The sequence below is a fragment of the Curcuma longa genome, chromosome 1 (assembly GCF_044706935.1).
Source record: "Curcuma longa cultivar G26 ecotype Majalengka, Jawa Barat chromosome 1, ITB_CL_G26_1.1, whole genome shotgun sequence".
In the NCBI taxonomy this organism is placed as follows: domain Eukaryota; kingdom Viridiplantae; phylum Streptophyta; class Magnoliopsida; order Zingiberales; family Zingiberaceae; genus Curcuma; species Curcuma longa.
The window spans coordinates 17446968-17465021 of record NC_133861.1 but is presented as its reverse complement, the minus strand read 5'-3'; the positions used below and the strand labels follow the sequence as shown (position 1 = coordinate 17465021).

The window sequence follows — 18054 nt, the reverse complement described above, 5'->3', positions numbered from 1 at the left end:
TCCACTCCCCTGTCTCCTCTCTTCCTATATAACGTTCATAACCTACCTCATCTCAACTCACCTCGACTCGCCTTTTCGCCTTGCCTTGCCTCCAATAAAATAAATCCATTCCAAGCTCCACAGCCTCCTCAGCCTCGTTGAATCATGGGTGGCTGTGCGAGCAGACCGAAGGACCTTATAGGCGAGGCCCCGGAGGCTGACGACGTCGCCGCCAATGTGCTTCCTGCTCCTCCCAAGTCCACTGAGGTATGATATGGAACATACAAGGCATTACTTACGGTTTAATTGCGACGTTAATTGAGTTGAGTTTGAAATTTATATAAATTTACATGCTCGATATATAGGCTCCGGCCGTAGAGAGCATGGTGGAAGACGAGCCTAAGACTGCTGTGGAAGAAGAGCCCGAGGTGGAGGTGAGCGAGGACAAGGAAGAAGAGCCCAAGGTAGTGGAGGGTACCGAGGACAAGAAAGAAGAGCCCAAGATTGAGACCAGCGAGAGCAAGAATGATCAGGAGCCCGAGGTGGAGGCGAGAGAGAACAACACAGAAGAGCACGAGGCCGAGAAGACGGCTGAGGTCACCGTCGTCAAAGAGGAGCCACCAGTCGCCGTCGCCTAGAACAGCAAGGAGGTGAAGGCTAACGACGAAGAGAAACCAATGCATATGCATATGAGAGGCCTTCTGATTACTGAATCAATGTTGTTTGTTTGACTGATTCTTGTTTGTACTGCATGAATACATCAGATTTATGGGCTAATTTAAATGGGGTTCATACCATCAATGAGAACATTCTATTTTGCCAATATCATTTAAAACAACATAATATATTTGATTGCGATATCAAGTTCACGGATGATATGGACATATGGTAAATATAAACTACTGCTCATATGTTTGAGATCAGAACACAAGATCTATAGTAAAAAGAGACAAAAGAGAGGGATTTTGATTGAGTTGTAACTTGATTGTCTTTCTTCATAATTCATCTATACGATCAGTTATTAACATATTTCCCTGCGGCTAAGTCCTGTTTGTCTTGTCTGAGTCTAAACCAGTCAGAATCGAATTTGCTCTTTCTACTGATGGTGATCTAAGAAAAAATTTGCATATTTTTTTGAGTTTGCTAATTGTGATTGATCGAGCTGTATGATGTCTATCTTTCTCCTACTATGAGCTCCGCTTCTCCTTGAAAATTCTCCCAATCTGCCTAGACTTCCTCCTGCAAAGTTCTACTGATGGTGATCTAAGAAAAATAGATGATGCGGTGACTATTGAGCTAGACCCAGAAATTAGTTGAACAAGCTTCTTCAGCGTGAAACTTGTAGATGCTCGAAGCTTTTTCTGAACTAAAGTTGAATTAAGTGAAGCTCAGGAAAAATTCTGTAAACAGACGATTAGAAGGATTAAAAGTTTCAATCTGGGGAAGTTGTGACCATATGAATGAGCAGCCTCAGCAATGCTAATGGTACTGGAGGTCATTTCTCTAAGCACATGGGATGCCATCAATCTCTGAAATAAAAAATCACTTTATCCTCGTATTTTCATACATGAAAAATGTCAGTTTGCTCTTCAAATCACTTTCTGTTAGATCAACTAATGTTCAACTCCATGCGTCATCTACATTGTAAAATCAGATTCGGTTAGATCAGCTAACGTTCAACTCCATGTGCCATCTACATGGTATTTTCAACGTGTTGCTTTTTTCTATTTCAAAGACCATTCATCTAACAATTCCATAGTCTATTAAAACGTTTTCTACTTCTTAGTTTGGTCTTTGTATATCTTATATTCTTAATTAGCTTAGGGATATTTTTAAGGAAATTTGGAAGACCAATGAGTGCCAGTCCCTAGCTACCATTGTCATTGATTAAATGGTTCGAAATACGTACGAATATATTATCAGGAAGAGACAATGAACAAAGTGAAGAACAGAGGAAGTAAACTTGATTCCACCACATGCTTTTACCTGAAGCTTTCAATTCATCAGAGATATCAGTCCAACTCTCGGAGGAGCAGGTGAAACTTCCAAAAATGTCTTTGAATTGTCATGTATTGCTCAAAGAAAAAAAAATAGTGGTCCAGCATTACCAGTTGCATACCAACCAGGAGTTTTGCCCGTGAGGATCGAGTATCGTCGTCCAGTTTGTCCGTTTGCTCTGATATCCAGTACCTACGATGCCTTCAGATCCGTTCAGGCAAATTCCTGGAAAATATAGAGGAAGTAATTGTTCTGGAATTTATGTTCGAGGCCTATCCAGCCAAAATGCTTGATTTCTGGAAACGTACGTAGGTCAGCAACTTTTACAGTAATCTATCCTGCAATTTTTACAGAGGGAAGAATCATGACGAACAAGCACAATATTGTGTTTCTTTTCTCATAGCACTGGTCTCCATGATGGACGCCTCCGAAAGAACAGGCAATTTGGTCCCTCTCAAGTTCAACACGTCGCTGTTCCCTCCGTAAGTAATCCTCCTCGCTGCATGGCACTCCAAGGACTTCCTCGACACCACCCCATAGATCTCCTCCAACAGCATCAGGAAAGCCGTCTCGACGTTCTCCCCGCTGAGCGCCGATGCCTCGGAGAAGAAGAGCCCTTGCTCCTCCGCGAACTCGACTGCGTCGTCCAACGAGACCTCCCTCTTTTCGACGAGATCGGACTTGTTTCCGATGAGCATGACGACGATGGAGTTATCGGCGTTGGCGCGGAGTTCCTCGATCCACTTTGCGATGTGATCGAAGGTGTGTCTTCTGGTGACATCGTAGACTAGCATTGCACCTACAGCTCCTCGATAGTAAGCATTGGTGATGGCTCTGTACCTGCACGAGTTGCTGTTAGAGAATCTGTAGCGGTTAGGAGATCAATTCGATCATTGATTTCATTTTAAAAAGACTGATTTGGTTCCAATTTTGGGAGGTCCTACCAATCCATTTAGGACCACAAGAGTTGAAATGCAATTGTCCAAATTAGATTTGCTTGGGCGCTAAGGAAGGTGCAGATATGCTTAGTTTTACTAACAACGAACGCGTAGCGATAAAAAGAAATCTTTGAGAACAACATCCAACCTAATGGGGGTCGCAATCAACCAAAGCCCTACGCATCCTCAACTCCTCATGAAGACATGAACAAGAACTACTTTTGTTTTCTCATGGTTTTTCCAATATATTAACGTGACGGTTAATTGCATATGGATTTTGTTGATACGATCATGCATGATCGAGTACCTTTCTTGGCCGGCGGTGTCCCAGATTTGGGCCTTGATGCGCTTGCGGTTGAGGTTGAGGGTGCGGGTTTGGAACTCGACGCCGATGGTGGATTTGGAGTCGAAGTGGAACTCGTCCTTGGTGAATCGCCCCAACAGCTGCGTCTTCCCCACCGCCGAGTCCCCGACCACGACGATCTTGAACACATAGTCGATAACCTCCTCCTCCAGCTCCTCTTCTTCTTCTTCTTCCCTGTCCTTCTCTTCCTCCTTGTGCTCCTTTCCTCTCATAGTCGATCTCTTCGATAACTATGATTTTGGCTGCAAGTGCAACTGTCTGTGTTGCTGAGAAATTAAGTTGCTGAAGAGAATTAAGTTGCGTATCTTGCGAAATCTTTTATACAATGAGTCTCTCTATTGTAGTTAGCGGAAAATGGAAAAAATAATAATCTTTAATGATGGCGACTTATATGATTAAGCATGGTCGTCAATTTTAACCCTATATTAAATGATTTGCTTTCTTCGAAAAAAACTCATAATAAAATCTGTTATTAACCGTTCTATATGGATCCAAATTATGAGAAAGTAAATTGAAAAATTATAATTGATCATGATCAAAATTAACTGATTCTTTATTCTTATTTAGCTTTATCAAATTCATTTGATGAAGATGAATAAAACTTAAGTTGATTGATAGATTCAAAAGGTAATTTATTTTTTAATTAAACTTATTCTTATCCTGGTTTTTTAATCATTTCGAATGCAAATTTAATTATAAAAGGGTCTTTGACCCATTTTAGTCTTTTATTATTATTATTATTATTATTATTCTAGTGGAATTTAATCCTAAACTTTGATGCCCTCAAAATGACTTTATTAATATTCATCAACCACTAGGGATAAAATCTCATCGGAATTGGATCATAATTCTACACATATTTCATCATAAGCATGCACAAGGAAACAAAATCCTTTCCTTGCTGTCGCTTCCTTTTCTTCTCTCAAACTCTCCAACAACATAGCATGCTCTATCTTTAGCTGGCCACGTGAGAGAGATCAACATTCTATTACAATGAAAATTTTGAAGACAAAAAATTTGAGATTGATTTCAAAATTAAAAGTATAGAAAGACATCTATCCTCAATAATTAGCTAGAGAAAAGAGAGAATCCCACAGAAATTTCCCACCAACTATCAGAGAGAGAGATCAGATGATATCCCAAGCATTTGCAATTTGGAAGTGATTCCATTTTCAAGACGAATTGTGAATTGTGTGAAAGACGAGACTTGGATTCATTCGAAGAGATTGTAAAAGAAAACAATTCAAAACATGGCCAAAGATCTATAAGAAACAGTAAGGAGAGGATTTACACTTCTGAAGATTATATATATTATGAATCTCCTCGTGAATTTTGGAAGATTGGAATGAGATTTTTTTCTCCATTTTTTTCAGGCATTGATAATCGCTTTATCTGGTTTCATTGTCTGGTACAAGATCATTAATAAGCAGTTCTAAAATAAGTCGGAAGGCATTTATTGAAAAAAAAAAGAGAGAGTATATCTTCAATTTGTTATCATACCTGTTGCTTATCTACAGATTAAAAACTTTCTTTTTTACATATTCCAAAGCTTGAAATTGAAATCTGAAAAATAAAATTAAGATTGCAGAATTTTGAAGATTTCATGGATTCATGGCAAGCGATAAGAAGGAAAGCAAGGGGACTTGATCCACTCCTTCATGTGCATCGCCAGAATCCTCTTCGCCATCTCCCTGATCATCCTGTTCTCCTCCATCTGCACCACCGCGCACAGCTTCGCCACTCCTCCCACCTGCACCAGCTCCTCCACCACCGCTCCGCCACTGCAGTTCCTGAACACCAGCCCCAGCACCGCCACCGCCCGCTCCGTCACCGCACTCGACACCCCCACCAACCTCGCCGCCACAGCGGCCAACCCCGCTGGGTGCGCCACCAGCTCCGCCCGCCCCTCCGCCTTCCCGCAGACCAGCTCCAGCACCGCCAGCATGGCCTCGCACTTCCTCTTGTCCCCCGTGCCATCCTCCACCAGCAGCTCCACCATCACCTCCACCACCCCTGCCTCCACCGCCTTCCACCGGTTCTTACCCCGCGGCAGAACCTCGAGGAGGACGGCGAGGAGCGCCATGGTAGTCCCCCGGCTCGCGTTCTGGTCCTTAAGAACCTCCACTGCGGCCTCGATGACATCGGAAGGCAGCCGGGACTTGAACTCCTCGCCGACGATCTCGAAAACCGACCGGAGGAGCAGAGCCGCGCGGACTCTGCCCTCGTACGACCCTTGTTGCAGGAGGGAAGCCAAGGAAGTAATAAGTTCGCCATGGTCGCGCTCGGAGACTGCCTTGAGCGTCTCCGGCGACGGCTTGAGGAGGTACAGCGTGACGGCCGCCTCGTTGATTAGTATACTAAAGTCGTCAGTGATTTCCATCGGTGATGACTGTCGGGAGATCAGCGAGGCCACAAGAGAAGTCACGCCCGCTTTCTCCATGCGAACTGTATCGATACATCCGCCGTCAGTGCCGTCGAGAAGAAGAGTCTTGATCTTCTTGAGAGCTCTAAATTTACAGACGGAATGAACCGATTGGTCACGGAGATCGCGGAGAATCTCCGATAGCTCCGGGAAGGAGTCCACGGCTGCGGCGGCGTTGGCGGCGGCGGACCAGGAGCGAATGAGGCGGAGGAGGGTGTCGTTTGGGGTGACTGTTAGATCGGCGAGGCGCTGGTTGGTGACCGGACATTTGTCGTGGTCGACCAGCCAACGGCTGATGCTGCGGCGGTCGTAGGAGACGCCGGTGGCAACGATGACCGGATCCTCCATGACTTGGAGAGAGATTGGACACAAGAAGAAGGGCGGGATGCTGTTAAGGTGGTCAGCCATATTCATCCTCCAATCCCTTCAACAATTCTCAAGCTTTTCTCCTCGAATATAAATCGAGTTGTCGGTCAAAGAATAAGATTCATTAAACGGCAAAATGTCGCCGAGCGAAGAAAATAACGGCGGCTAAAAGTCAACTACTTTCGAAGACCACGTCTCTAGCTAACCTATTGGCTGAGAGATTTAGTTGGGTCAAGGCGTCGACGTAAGATATTTATTGCTTTGGAATTTTATCATTTGAACAGAAATATATCGGTTTGGATTTTGGACCATAAATATTGAATTGAGCATCAATGCAGCTATAAATTAAAGTCCTGGTTTGACTTGATAGAAGTTCTGATTAGTATTAAAATTTCAAAGGCAAGTTGGGATCTTTGAACACGTTAAAAAATGCTGACTTATGAATTATTGCAATGGAGCAAATCACAAATGTGTTTTACGTACTCGTGATGAACTGCCCATAACACTGCAATTAATCTAATTAATTTACCCATATAATATATTATATATATACAAACTCGGTCTTATACCCATATTGCTTTATCCTCAGGAGCTCCATGGCTATCAGCATACTTAGAAGTTCCAAAAGGAGCCAGCACAACCACTTCTCACGCAGCGGATAATTATTGGTTTAATTAATTTGATTTTGAATATCATAATTAATATTTTAGTAGAATATCAAAAAAGAAGAAATCAAAATTCATCAAAAACTTTTTCAAAAATAATTAAACAAATATTTAAATAAATTAAACCCTACCTTGAACTTTATATTTGTAAATTATTAAAAATAATAATAAAAATATTCAAAGCCTTTGAAAAGATCCTAAATGATATTTTTAAATTAGAAATTGGTTCCTTACGGGTTTCATTGGATCACAAATATAGATCTAATTTGAATGAATTTTGATTTGCTCTCGATGATGTCTCATTCTCATATCCGAGTAAAAAATTATGATATATGAAAATTTGCTCTATGGCTCCCCCATCGACTTCTACGTAACGTGTACCCATATGCATATCTTCAAGCTGTGTAGCAATGAAGAAATCAATTTGACTCAACTAAATTTGCTGCTTTGAGGCTTGGGACTTGGTGTGTTTGACACTTACAAACAACACACATGGATAGATCAAGTTAAACATAGTGTCTTATGTATAAAATTTTTATATTTAAATTTCTCGGTATTTTAACGTGTGAGTTTGAATAGCTTTAACCAGTTTTATATAATTTATCGTTGGTTTTATGCCACAAATAAAATTTAAAAAAAAAAGAATCCATGATCAAATCAAGTTGTGCACGTTCATTGTTCCTACCCTTGGGTTGGCCCGTTTACACATCGATTCATTGGGCTATTGAGCCCATTGACACATCGATTCACCGGGCTATTGGGCCGTTTCATTTTTTAACGGAGACTTTCCATTATTATTATTATTATTATTATCACTCGGATTCTCTGTCCCAAACATCACTGTGGCTTCATCTTAGTTGTTGCTCCTGATTAATATCTCGTACTAGAGCACATAATACTCTATTCTCTATTGCAACGTGTCTCAAGATGCTCTAATGTTCTTTGTGTGATCGACATCGTACCAACGTTGCACTACTCTTCTTTTAGTTTTTGTCATTATATTATTACTATTATAAACTTTCTAGATGTTGACTCAAACAATGGAGAATAATGGATTCATATTCATATACAAGTCGTATTTGGATTAACTCATAGATATATATGATATGGATATCTTCTTCGTCGATCATTAATTATCCTCCAAACTTGTCACAATTATATATTGAAGCACCAACTAGATAATATTTATTTGCACTTTTTATCTTCAAGAAAAAGGTTTGATAAGGAATTAATGCCTTCCCCACATGGTCGCATTAATTTGTTCATTTGACATAGATGCAGCAATTACGTCTTCCATTTGTTAATTTCCTTGCAATAATGCAATGTCGCTTTCCTATTAATTTCACCAAATTAATTTATTTTAAAGGACCCAATTCAAAAATAGAACTTCTACACACACGAAAGATGAATAAGGAACGTACGTAGTTCTAGATATCTCCATTGCGATCGTATATATATTGTGATCCATATGCATCCACATATATGGCTTCTTTTCCTTTTCTGAAAAAATATTGATATTTAGATCAAAAATTGAGATTAAATTAATACAAGTGAAACTGTTGTTAACCCTCGAAGTTAATCGATCGAAATGGAAGAAACAGTTTAGCTATGGCTGTTTGTAATGTTTCTGCATAAGTTGCTTGCTCACTCATAGTAGAATTTTTAATTAGATTCCCAAAATGAATTAACATATATACATGCAATTCAGAAGATTGTGTATCTGTTGACCTAATCACACTTTGCACTTTAATTACTTTGTCTTTTCCTTTGCAATTCTGTCAGCAGACATGCTTGAGCAAGGTAACCACATTCAATTAGCAAACTAAACTAATCAGTCACATCTCTATTAGTCGTTTATGCAGATGCGCTTAATTTTCACTCAAGTTAATAACTCCAACTTAACTTTAATGTTCAAATTGATTAATTAACAGCCGATGAAAAACATAATTAGCTGGTGAGATATATGAAAAGTATACACGAGCAACAAAAGTTATATAAGATCCTCGGACGTTGCATTGAAAAAATAAAATAAATAAAATAAGTCTCACAAACAATTATTTTTTTTAAAGGAAAAAAAATGCTCTAACCTTCCCAAACAAGAAGGAGAGCTGTGTAAGCTTCAACTTCACTTATGTTTTGTCGATGCAGAACAAATTCTTAATTTAATTGAATGCTTTGCTAGAAAACTATTGGCATTTAATTGTTGAAAAAAGCCTCTTTTAAATTTTAGAAAACACAATTTTAGCTAGAAATTGATACCGAACAGTTGGCCTAGTGTGGCAGCGATAATCAAAACCACTGGTAATTAATTACAAAATTTATTATAAATTTTTTACTTTTTGAATTTATTCGATCATTATGTCCATGTTTTTTTTTTCCTTAGATATTTGAGAAGCTGTGAATCTCGAAAGAATGGTATATAAATGTCGAAAATAAACGTTGATGATGCATGCGCTAAAATCAAACAAATCCACGCTCGATTTAGTAAATTACTTCCTCCCTTTCCCACCTTCGGATCTCGATGGGACGGCTCACGATAGACATTATTCCCGATCCATATTTTGTATCCGTCCTCTTCTTCACATCTCTATCACACCCTGTGGAGTCTCCATCAGTCCCCATCGGAGAAGGATACAGATGCAACAAGGTAATCCCTCGCAATAATACAGTTCTTCGACAAGCTTCCAAATTTTCTAAATTTTTCCCTTTTTCAGAAAAACAAAAAACACTTTACCACCGTCTCAATTTTCGACCTTCTTTTTCATTTTTCATTTTCCATAAAAAAAATAACTATCACCACAGCGGGTGAAAGATTGAGCCCGGCGTTGCGTCAGGATTTGCGCTGCGACACGTACGTCGTCACTGTTATTGTCGTATCAGAGGTCAAACTCTTAAAAAAAAATCGTTCATAAATTTTCGTACCGTGTGGCAGTACCACGTCGACTCCTCGAATTTTACGACGTTATGGCATATTATCGAGTTTTAATCTTGTACGAGCTAGCGAAATTAAAGGTTTCGTTTAATTTTGATCTTTTATAGTTGGCGTAGTTGTTTAATTATGAGGGTGGGGAAGGCGCAGAGACCACAAGCGTGGGTTTTCCTCTCACAGCTGCTTCCTCGCTTCCTTTTTGGTATTTAATTATTTGCTTCGCTGCTCGATCGGTGGATGTCGCAGCGATCGACGATAATCCAAATCTCGATCTCTCTTCGTGTTTTCTACGTTAGGAATGATCGATTTGTTTTGCTGCTGGATTGATTGATTATTGAGTTTGATGTTATCGCCTATTATGTTTATGAGTTGTTAGGGTTTTGAAGGAGCTTCTGCTACAGCCATGAATGCAAATAATTAAGAGAGAGAGAGAGAGAGAGACAGACAGAGAGAGTGGTGGAAATGGAATCGAACCAGTGATCTTGTTTCCTGTGATCCTCTCTTCTTTCCTGATCTTGTTTCCTTAATTGTAAGAGATATATTAAATCTACGTATGTGTTTGTCTTTCTTGCTTGCTCTCTTTCTTATTTCCCTTCAATTTAATTAGTTTTTGGTATTGTTGTTGCGCGATCATGATCGGAATTAAGGTAGATCGTGTAGCATAATTTCCATGAGAAGAGAAGAGAATTTTAGTTGTTAAAATAAGGATGATATAAATTGACACAAAGTATTTGATGATTTTTAGCAGATCGGGAGGTTTATCTGAGGACAGCAGCGCCGCCTCCATGAACGCCTGCGGTGATCTCTCTCCCGCGGACTTTGTCTCCCACAGACCCCCAAAACAGCACTCCTTCACCTCCCCTGCTCTCTCCCTCGGCCTGGTAATTTACTATTCTTATTCTATGTTTTTTTAAAGATCGATCGATTTTATGTTTCCATTTACTCACTGATCTATCTCAATTTTTTTGGATCCATTCGTCTTCCTGCAGCAAACCGACATGGAAGGACACTTGAACTTAAGCCGAATGATGGCCGGCGATGAGAACGACAGCAGATCAGGAAGCGACAACTTGGAGGCTGTCTCCGGCGACGACGACGATCAAGAACAGAATCCCCGTAAAAAAAAGAGATACCATCGCCACACTCCACAACAAATCCAAGAACTGGAAGCGTAATTGATGTTTCCACAGAGATTCTTGTTTGTTTTTGTTTTTTGTTTTTGTTATAAATGAATATTGCAATTTTAATTTTTCAGTTGTGATTTTATTTTTCATCCTTAGTTTGTTCAAGGAGTGCCCTCACCCTGATGATAAACAAAGGCTCGAACTGAGCAAGCGGCTTTGCCTGGAGACCCGGCAGGTCAAGTTCTGGTTCCAGAATCGACGCACTCAGATGAAGGTGATGAGTTAATCATAATTCTCTTTTGATTTCAATCGAAGAAATAGTCATTGATCTGATAATTTATCCGCGATGATTGCAGACTCAAATCGAGCGGCACGAGAACGCGATCCTCCGGCAGGAGAACGACAAGCTGCGTGCGGAGAACATGGCGATCAGGGAGGCGACGAGGAATCCGATCTGCAACAACTGCGGCGGCGTGGCGATGCTCGGAGATATCTCCATCGAGGAGCAGAACCTCCGCGTGGAAAACGCCCGGCTCAAGGAGGAGCTCGAACGGGTCTGCGCCCTCGCCGGAAAGTTCCTCGGCCGCTCCATGACTTCTTTCCCGGCTCACAACGTCGACGTCGCGCCGCCCCCCTTTCCGAGCTCGCTCCTGGAGCTTGGCGTCGGCAGCAACGGCGGGTTCGCAGGACTAATCTCGCCTGCCGCGCCCGATCTTTTTCCACCGGCACCGGCGATCATCAATCCGTTGGACGGCGCTGCCGTCGCAACCTCAGCCGACAGGAGCATGTTGTTAGACCTGGCACTGGCGGCCATGGACGAGCTAGTAGCCATGGCGCACATGGACTTGCCGCTTTGGATCCGAAGCACAGACGGCGGTTCGGAGACCTTGAACTACGAGCAGTACCACCACAGCGTACGCCGCATCGCTGGCATGTCGCCGGCTGGGTTCGTGGCCGAGGCTTCGAGGCAAACGGGGATGGCGATTATAAACAGCCTCGCTCTCGTCGAAACACTGATGGATTGTGTAAGCAAATATTTATATTTAAAATTTTATTTAAAAAATAGCACTCGAATCCACTTGCTAATTAATTGTTCGTAACGTAGGATCGTTGGGCAAATATGTTCTCTGCCATCGTAGCAAAGGCGTCGACCGTAGAAGTGATATGCAATGGCGTGGGTGGAACTAAAAACGGTTCCTTACAACTCGTGAGCCAACAAAATTATTTTGTTAATTTCATTTGTTGAACGATATGGTTGAGCAACAATTTATTAATTATAAACGTAGATGCACGCTGAGCTACAAGTTTTGTCGCCGTTAGTTGCGATCCGGGAGTTGAACTTCCTCAGATTTTGCAAGCAGCACGCTGAGGGCACCTGGGTTGTGGTGGATGTCTCCGTTGATTTTATCAGAGAAAGCGTATCGTCTGGATCCAACTGCAGATTGATGCCTTCTGGTTTTGTGGTTCAAGACATTCCCAATGGTTACTGCAAGCTCGTCTGGGTGGAGCACGCAGAGTACGACGAGGCACAAGTGCATCATTTGTACCGCCCGCTGCTCCGCTCCGGCCTGGCCTTCGGCGCTGGCCGGTGGTTGGCCACCCTTCAGCGCCAGTGCGAGTGCCTCGCCATCCTCTTGTCCGCTTCCAACGTCGACGAGTCCGGTAATGTTCTATTTTTTAATTTTTTTGTAAGTTTTTAAATTTCAAGTTTTTTGGATTGGCGGAACAGGGACAATAACGCCGATCGGGCGGCGGAGCATGCTGAAGCTGGCGCAGAGGATGACCGAGGCCTTCTGCACCGGTGTCTGCGCTTCGTCGGCGCACGAGTGGACGAAGCTGGAGTCGCACAGCATCGGTCCTAACGTGCACGTGATGACGCGGAAGAGCGTGGGCGACCCGGGCGAGCCGGCCGGCGTGGTGCTCAGCGCCGCCACCTCTGTTCCTCTGCCCCTGATCTCGCCGAAGCGCCTCTTCGACTTCCTACGCGAGGCGAGCTTCCGCAGCAAGTGGGACATCCTGTCCAACGGCGGCCCCATGTACGAGATGGCGCACATCGCCAAAGGCCAGGACGCCGGCAACGCCGTCTCTCTCCTCCGCGCAAGCGTACGCATATATTCCATTAATCAATTGCACCTGCTTACCGATCAATCCATCCATAAACATAACAGCAATTTGAAACCAAAATTCCGTTTTGAAATTAAATTGCAGGCGGTGAACTCGAACCAAACAAGCATGTTGATATTGCAACAGACGTGCATCGACGCGTCGGGCGCGATGGTGGTATACGCGCCGGTCGACGTGCCGGCCATGCACCTAGTCATGAACGGCGGCGACTCGGCCTACGTGGCCCTGCTGCCTTCGGGATTCGCCATCCTCCCGGATGGCGGTGGCTCCTCCCATGGCGAGGGTTCTCTTCTCACAGTCGGATTCCAGATCCTGGTAAACAACCAGCCGACGGCGAAGCTGACGGTGGAGTCGGTGGAGACCGTGAACAACCTCATCTCCTGCACGGTTCAGAAAATCAAAGCCGCAGTGTTCCACTACGGCGACTAATTATAAGCCTCCCTCCTCCGCCGATCGATCGAACAACACGAATGCAATGCATGGGAGAATCAAATGAAAAAATAATTAAAAAAAACAACCATAATAAATGGAGAGATGGAGTCAAGAACGAACCGCGCGTGCGTGACGTATGATGGTGGTTCGGTTCGGGCATTGACTCGGTCTCCAAATTAAACCAGTAGGCAGCTACAGCGCTCATCAATGATATTGTTTCCTTTCTCAATCCCTTCATTCTGTACGTGTATAGGATAGTGAATCAATTCTTGCACAAGCTAGAGTGCTCGTCGCACATTTGTTTGATCTTATTGTTCAGTTGTGATATCGAGTGGATGCAATTAGTAAATCGTGTACGTTTCTTTTGATCTCGATTCAGATCTGATGATGGTGGTGATGAAATATTGGGCAGCAATTAATGGTGTGTTGGTTGTCCTGATCGATGCATGGACGTCTTCACCTCTGCCATGCATTAAACGTAAGCAGGTCAGTGCCAGCAGAGCGCATTAATGCCGCGGTCTGCAACTCTGCTCGTAAATTTAATGCTGCGTCCTCGACCGAGTTCGATTAATGCTGTTTCACTTGCGTGGAATGGGTGCTTGGAGTTTGTTTGTTTGTTTGGCTTTGCTAGCTGTTGATCATCAAATACGATGCACATGGTTCCTTCCTCCATGACAACTTTTTTGCATGAATAATTAATTATAAGACTTTACCCGTATTGATTAATTATGATCACTACAATTCAAATGCTCACATTAACATCCTTAATTGTATCATTCATTTTAATTTCTTGATATTTAGGAGTGCACAAAGTGAGGAGGTGAGTACTGAGCACTTTTTAAGAAACTTGCATTTTTATGTTAGAGACAAATTAATACTACAAAGTGAGCAGGTACTCTAGCTAGCTGTTGTGTTATACTTGATCAGCTAGCAAACATGCATGGTGCAACTCAAGTGGGGTCTAGAGACTTGTCCTATTATACAATGAACCTCCAGCAAAAAGAGAATGCTTCCAAGACAATTACTTAACACTATCGAACGTCAAAAAGTTTATGGTTGTTCGATTGTTGCTTCCATAGTTGCATGATAGGTCTTAGCATCATTCAACCATGTGTTATATATGTAATTAGATAACAATAATATCAAAGGAATAGCCAACACAATTAAGCTTCATTATTCCTGAACTATTGTAATGCAAACTGCCATACGATCCTTGTACTTGTTCATAAACCTCAATAAGAAATAATAACTAAAGTTGAATAGCTTAGTGAGCACGTACGCCCTTCAGCTTCACTGCTGCTGGTAGCTTCACAGTCCATGCTACGTACATGTTCCTCCTCTAAACCAACGGACAAACTGAGGGAATTGGACGGTTGAAAGAGCTAATCGTCATGTTGACGAGTCAGAGACTGATCATATATGCCAAACTGGCTAAAAGAATAAGAGTAGTCGGATGAGCCAAGCACAGAATGGATCAATGTTTTTAATTTTAAATAAATATTTCATAATTAATAAATTTTTATATATATCAAAATTCACCAATATTCTGATTTTGATATGAATATATGTGTTGTTCATATATCGAGCTGTTCGTGATTGACAGGAAATTTGATTGCCAATTGCACATTTCTGATAGTACAATTTATCCTCCAGCTTGAATGTATTAATATATGATTTTGATCACCTTCTAGTCAGATACTTTTGATGAAAATATTATTTATTAAATTATTTGATGTAGTAGTTTGGTGGTTAAAGAAAAGTGATTTCATACAATGCGGGAAGATAACTAACTAATTTGGATAGTTTTGAATTGGAGAGATCCATTTTAGAATTCGTGTTTTCACAAGAAAAAATATTTACTTAGCCCCGTTTATTTTGAACAAATATTTTGGAGAAAGATTTATTTTAAATTTTGTAGTTGATATAGTCCAAAATCACATGATAAGATGACTCCATAAAATAATCATGATCAAGTAATTTCGATCGACTAGATATATAAAAGTCGAGTTGACTTAAAATAGACCGATTTTCTTTAGATCGGACTTCGAATAGATCGACTTATTTTAGGTTGGCTTTCGGAACATCGAGTAGTAAGAAAGTCCTTCAAACAAAAATTTGAAAAGACTCAAAAAGTTGGAAAGGAGGCTAAGGCAAATATTGACAAAGCTCCTCCGATGTTCAAGTCATACCTCAAAGAAAAAATAGAGATAACGAATGGAGAAATATAAGAAGAGTCGAGTCATGAATTGCTTGCCTTGAAGTTGCAACTGATTACCTTTAAGTAGAAAACGAAATAATGATTCTAATACTTAGACGACACACCTCTTCCTTTTCTTATCGAGGGATCCCTCTCATAGTGATTGACACTTCAACACCTTTTTTGTATTTCTTTGTGATAGATGCTTACACAATTGCCAAGTTGAATCAAAATTTTAATTTGGACAAATCATATTTGAATGCGACTAGGATAGAATTGACTTGAAATCTTCTATCGGTCGACTTAATCCAAAGTTGATTTGAGTATCGGACTCGAGCTCAACTTGATTTGACCTGAGCTCTTCTTAACTTTGTCTTCTAGCTTAGCTTAACTATGCCACCTGATGCTCACCACATCAGCAGTGTTTGATACGATAAGAAAAAATTACAATTAATGCAATTTTATCTTGTTTAATAAAAATATGAATAATTTTACACCTATAATCGGCAACGACAAAAAGCTCATAGCTTATTAGAACAGAAATGCTATAAGCCAAGGAAAGCATGCCTATTTAACTAGAGCAATCTCGTGCATCATTAGAATAGAATGAAAAAAAGAATAACTCAATGCCAAGTGATGCCTCAATTAAATGAAGCATCAAACACCTCATTTTGTAGAAGACATTAAGACATCTTAAAGAATTCCAAGTTTAGACTGATAGAACAACTATTATATATCGTCGCATGAAACTTAATTATCAAATAGAGCAGAAAGTAATAGATTTTACTGAAGAGACAGATTTTGGCAGATCAGACAATAATCGAAGTAGGTCAAACAATATGAGTTTTATAAAGCGTATCTTCTTTGCATACTTAGAAGATACTACAATTTTATAAAATCAATATCCCTCGTGTGCATGAGCTGCGATCTTTGAATCAGACAGCTCTAGCAATCATCCACGTGGCGAATTGGGAGAGGTTGAAGAATATGACTTTAAAAGCTTGAATATCAAATCAGTCGATGAGTAATCGAAGAACAACAATTGTGTTTGAACCTTTCAATTTCAGTTCGAGCAACTACAAGTATTTGCCAGGCAACAAACTAACAACTACAGAAACTTATTATATTACCTGTATAAATGCTATGAATATGATGGGACTAAAAAAAACAATAAAGAATTCGTGTATCTATAAGAACTGTGAAGAATATCACGACAAATTCATGCAGAAGCCAGCGGGTTTGATTGAGATATAGAGGAACTTGGTGCAATTTTTGAAGGAAACCAAGCAGAGACAGTGTACAGAGGCTGATCCGACCAATTGAGAGTGACTCCTTCACCTTCTCCTTGCTTCTCCGAACTGTACTTCTAGCTGGAGCTGTACATTTTCAGTATCATGCAAATTTGAAGAATCTCTCTTTGTCCAAATCCCAGGCTTCTGAAGCCAAGCCACCATCCTCCATCATCTTCCGATCCAACCCTCGAAATTCTTGTGTTTTTCAACTAATTCATCGTCTTCGCATGAAACTCTTTGACAAACATCTCTTCGACCTTGATCCTAGCAAGGCTATCCTTGGGCATTGCGTGATCCAAGGCATCGAAGACGGCGGCATAGTACTCTAATAATCTGGGCATCCTTCTCCCCCCAGTTGGCTTCACTGTGTTTCACTTCTTGCTCTGCCATCACCACAATTTCAGGGTTCGTGCTCCTGATGAGCTCAATAAGATCAGAGCAGACCTTCCCGGTCTCGTCATAGATGATCTCCCGATGCATCATCAGAACGCAGTTGACGGCTACGCACTCATGCCTCTCGAGATGAAGCATCCACAACCGGACGTCCTCCGCCCTGTCCACCACGGCGCGGAGCTCGAAGGGGAGGCTCAACGACTCCGAGAGCCGCGAGAGCCTGAGCCCTGTTCCGATGAGCTCCTGCTTGGAACTGAGCTCCGCCGACCTTGCGAACCGGCCGTTGGACGAGGCAGCGGCCACCTCGCGTGCAGTGCGGTCGCTCGTCGCCTGGCGAGGCATGCAGCGGCCCCCTCGTTTGCAGTCGCACGCGAAGCGGCCGCCTCGCGTGTGCACGGCCAATAACTGATTAGAAGTGTATCAGATATCTCAGAAGAAGTAGAACAATGCAGCAAGTTATCATCAAACAGTATAAGTTCATTCACTCCTTTTTTTTATTGATTATTCCTTTGATCAGCCTAAAAAACTGATCTTGTGCACTCTCCATGGTGTGTGATCCATCAATTGCTCCAACTCATCCACACACAATCATTGAGTAATGGGATCACTTGTATGAGCACTTCGTGAACAGAATTAGATAAATATCTGACACTGGTTCGTAGCTATGCTGATCAGTTTCTCTGCTTGCAGATTTTGGAAGTATGGTAATGTGGTGCAAATTGAGCTATAGACTTTGTGATCTGAAACATATGGCCTCATTCATTATGAAACTAATGTGAAATCTAGTAGTGGGCTTTGTATACTATCATACAATACGGTTGAAGACAATGG

General features: G+C 41.6%; 4 protein-coding genes and 1 pseudogene across 7 annotated transcripts; 2 read left to right on the top strand and 3 right to left on the bottom strand.

Annotated features, from left to right (window-relative positions):
- Positions 1-27: 27 nt before the first annotated feature.
- On the top strand, positions 28-721 carry LOC141842398 (uncharacterized). Its single transcript, XM_074730639.1, has 2 exons — positions 28-246; positions 345-721. Exons 1-2 carry the CDS (start codon positions 145-147, stop codon positions 615-617), a joined length of 375 nt encoding a protein of 124 aa, XP_074586740.1. The 5' UTR covers positions 28-144; the 3' UTR covers positions 618-721.
- A 1216-nt stretch (positions 722-1937) lies between these two features.
- LOC141837404 (ras-related protein RABA4c-like) lies at positions 1938-3552 on the bottom strand. Of its 3 annotated transcripts, XR_012602535.1 has the most exons (3): positions 3223-3552; positions 2286-2829; positions 1938-2202 (listed from the first exon to the last, which is right to left on the bottom strand). XR_012602535.1 is itself a non-coding variant. In XM_074724816.1 (2 exons), exons 1-2 carry the CDS (start codon positions 3489-3491, stop codon positions 2340-2342), a joined length of 759 nt encoding a protein of 252 aa, XP_074580917.1. In that variant the 5' UTR covers positions 3492-3552; the 3' UTR covers positions 1938-2339. The 3 variants fall into 3 exon arrangements, 2 of the variants coding, with proteins under 2 accessions (XP_074580917.1, XP_074580925.1); XM_074724816.1 differs by having other exon boundaries at positions 1938-2829; XM_074724824.1 differs by having other exon boundaries at positions 1938-2817.
- Positions 3553-4757: 1205 nt separating this feature from the next.
- Positions 4758-6115, bottom strand: LOC141825394 (E3 ubiquitin-protein ligase PUB23-like). Its single transcript, XM_074712812.1, has one exon. It carries the CDS (start codon positions 6113-6115, stop codon positions 4889-4891), a length of 1227 nt encoding a protein of 408 aa, XP_074568913.1. The 3' UTR covers positions 4758-4888.
- Positions 6116-10229: 4114 nt separating this feature from the next.
- LOC141827624 (homeobox-leucine zipper protein HDG1-like) lies at positions 10230-13652 on the top strand. 2 transcript variants are annotated; one of them, XM_074714923.1, is made up of 8 exons: positions 10233-10542; positions 10651-10832; positions 10942-11059; positions 11142-11810; positions 11891-11992; positions 12072-12447; positions 12515-12888; positions 12994-13652. In XM_074714923.1, the coding sequence occupies exons 1-8, from the start codon at positions 10396-10398 to the stop codon at positions 13336-13338; spliced, it is 2313 nt and encodes a 770-aa protein (XP_074571024.1). In that variant the 5' UTR covers positions 10233-10395; the 3' UTR covers positions 13339-13652. The 2 variants fall into 2 exon arrangements, with proteins under 2 accessions (XP_074571016.1, XP_074571024.1); XM_074714915.1 differs by having other exon boundaries at positions 10230-10542; positions 12515-13652.
- A 3105-nt stretch (positions 13653-16757) lies between these two features.
- LOC141825197 (scarecrow-like protein 28) lies at positions 16758-17565 on the bottom strand (annotated as a pseudogene).
- Between the last annotated feature and the right edge of the window lie 489 nt (positions 17566-18054).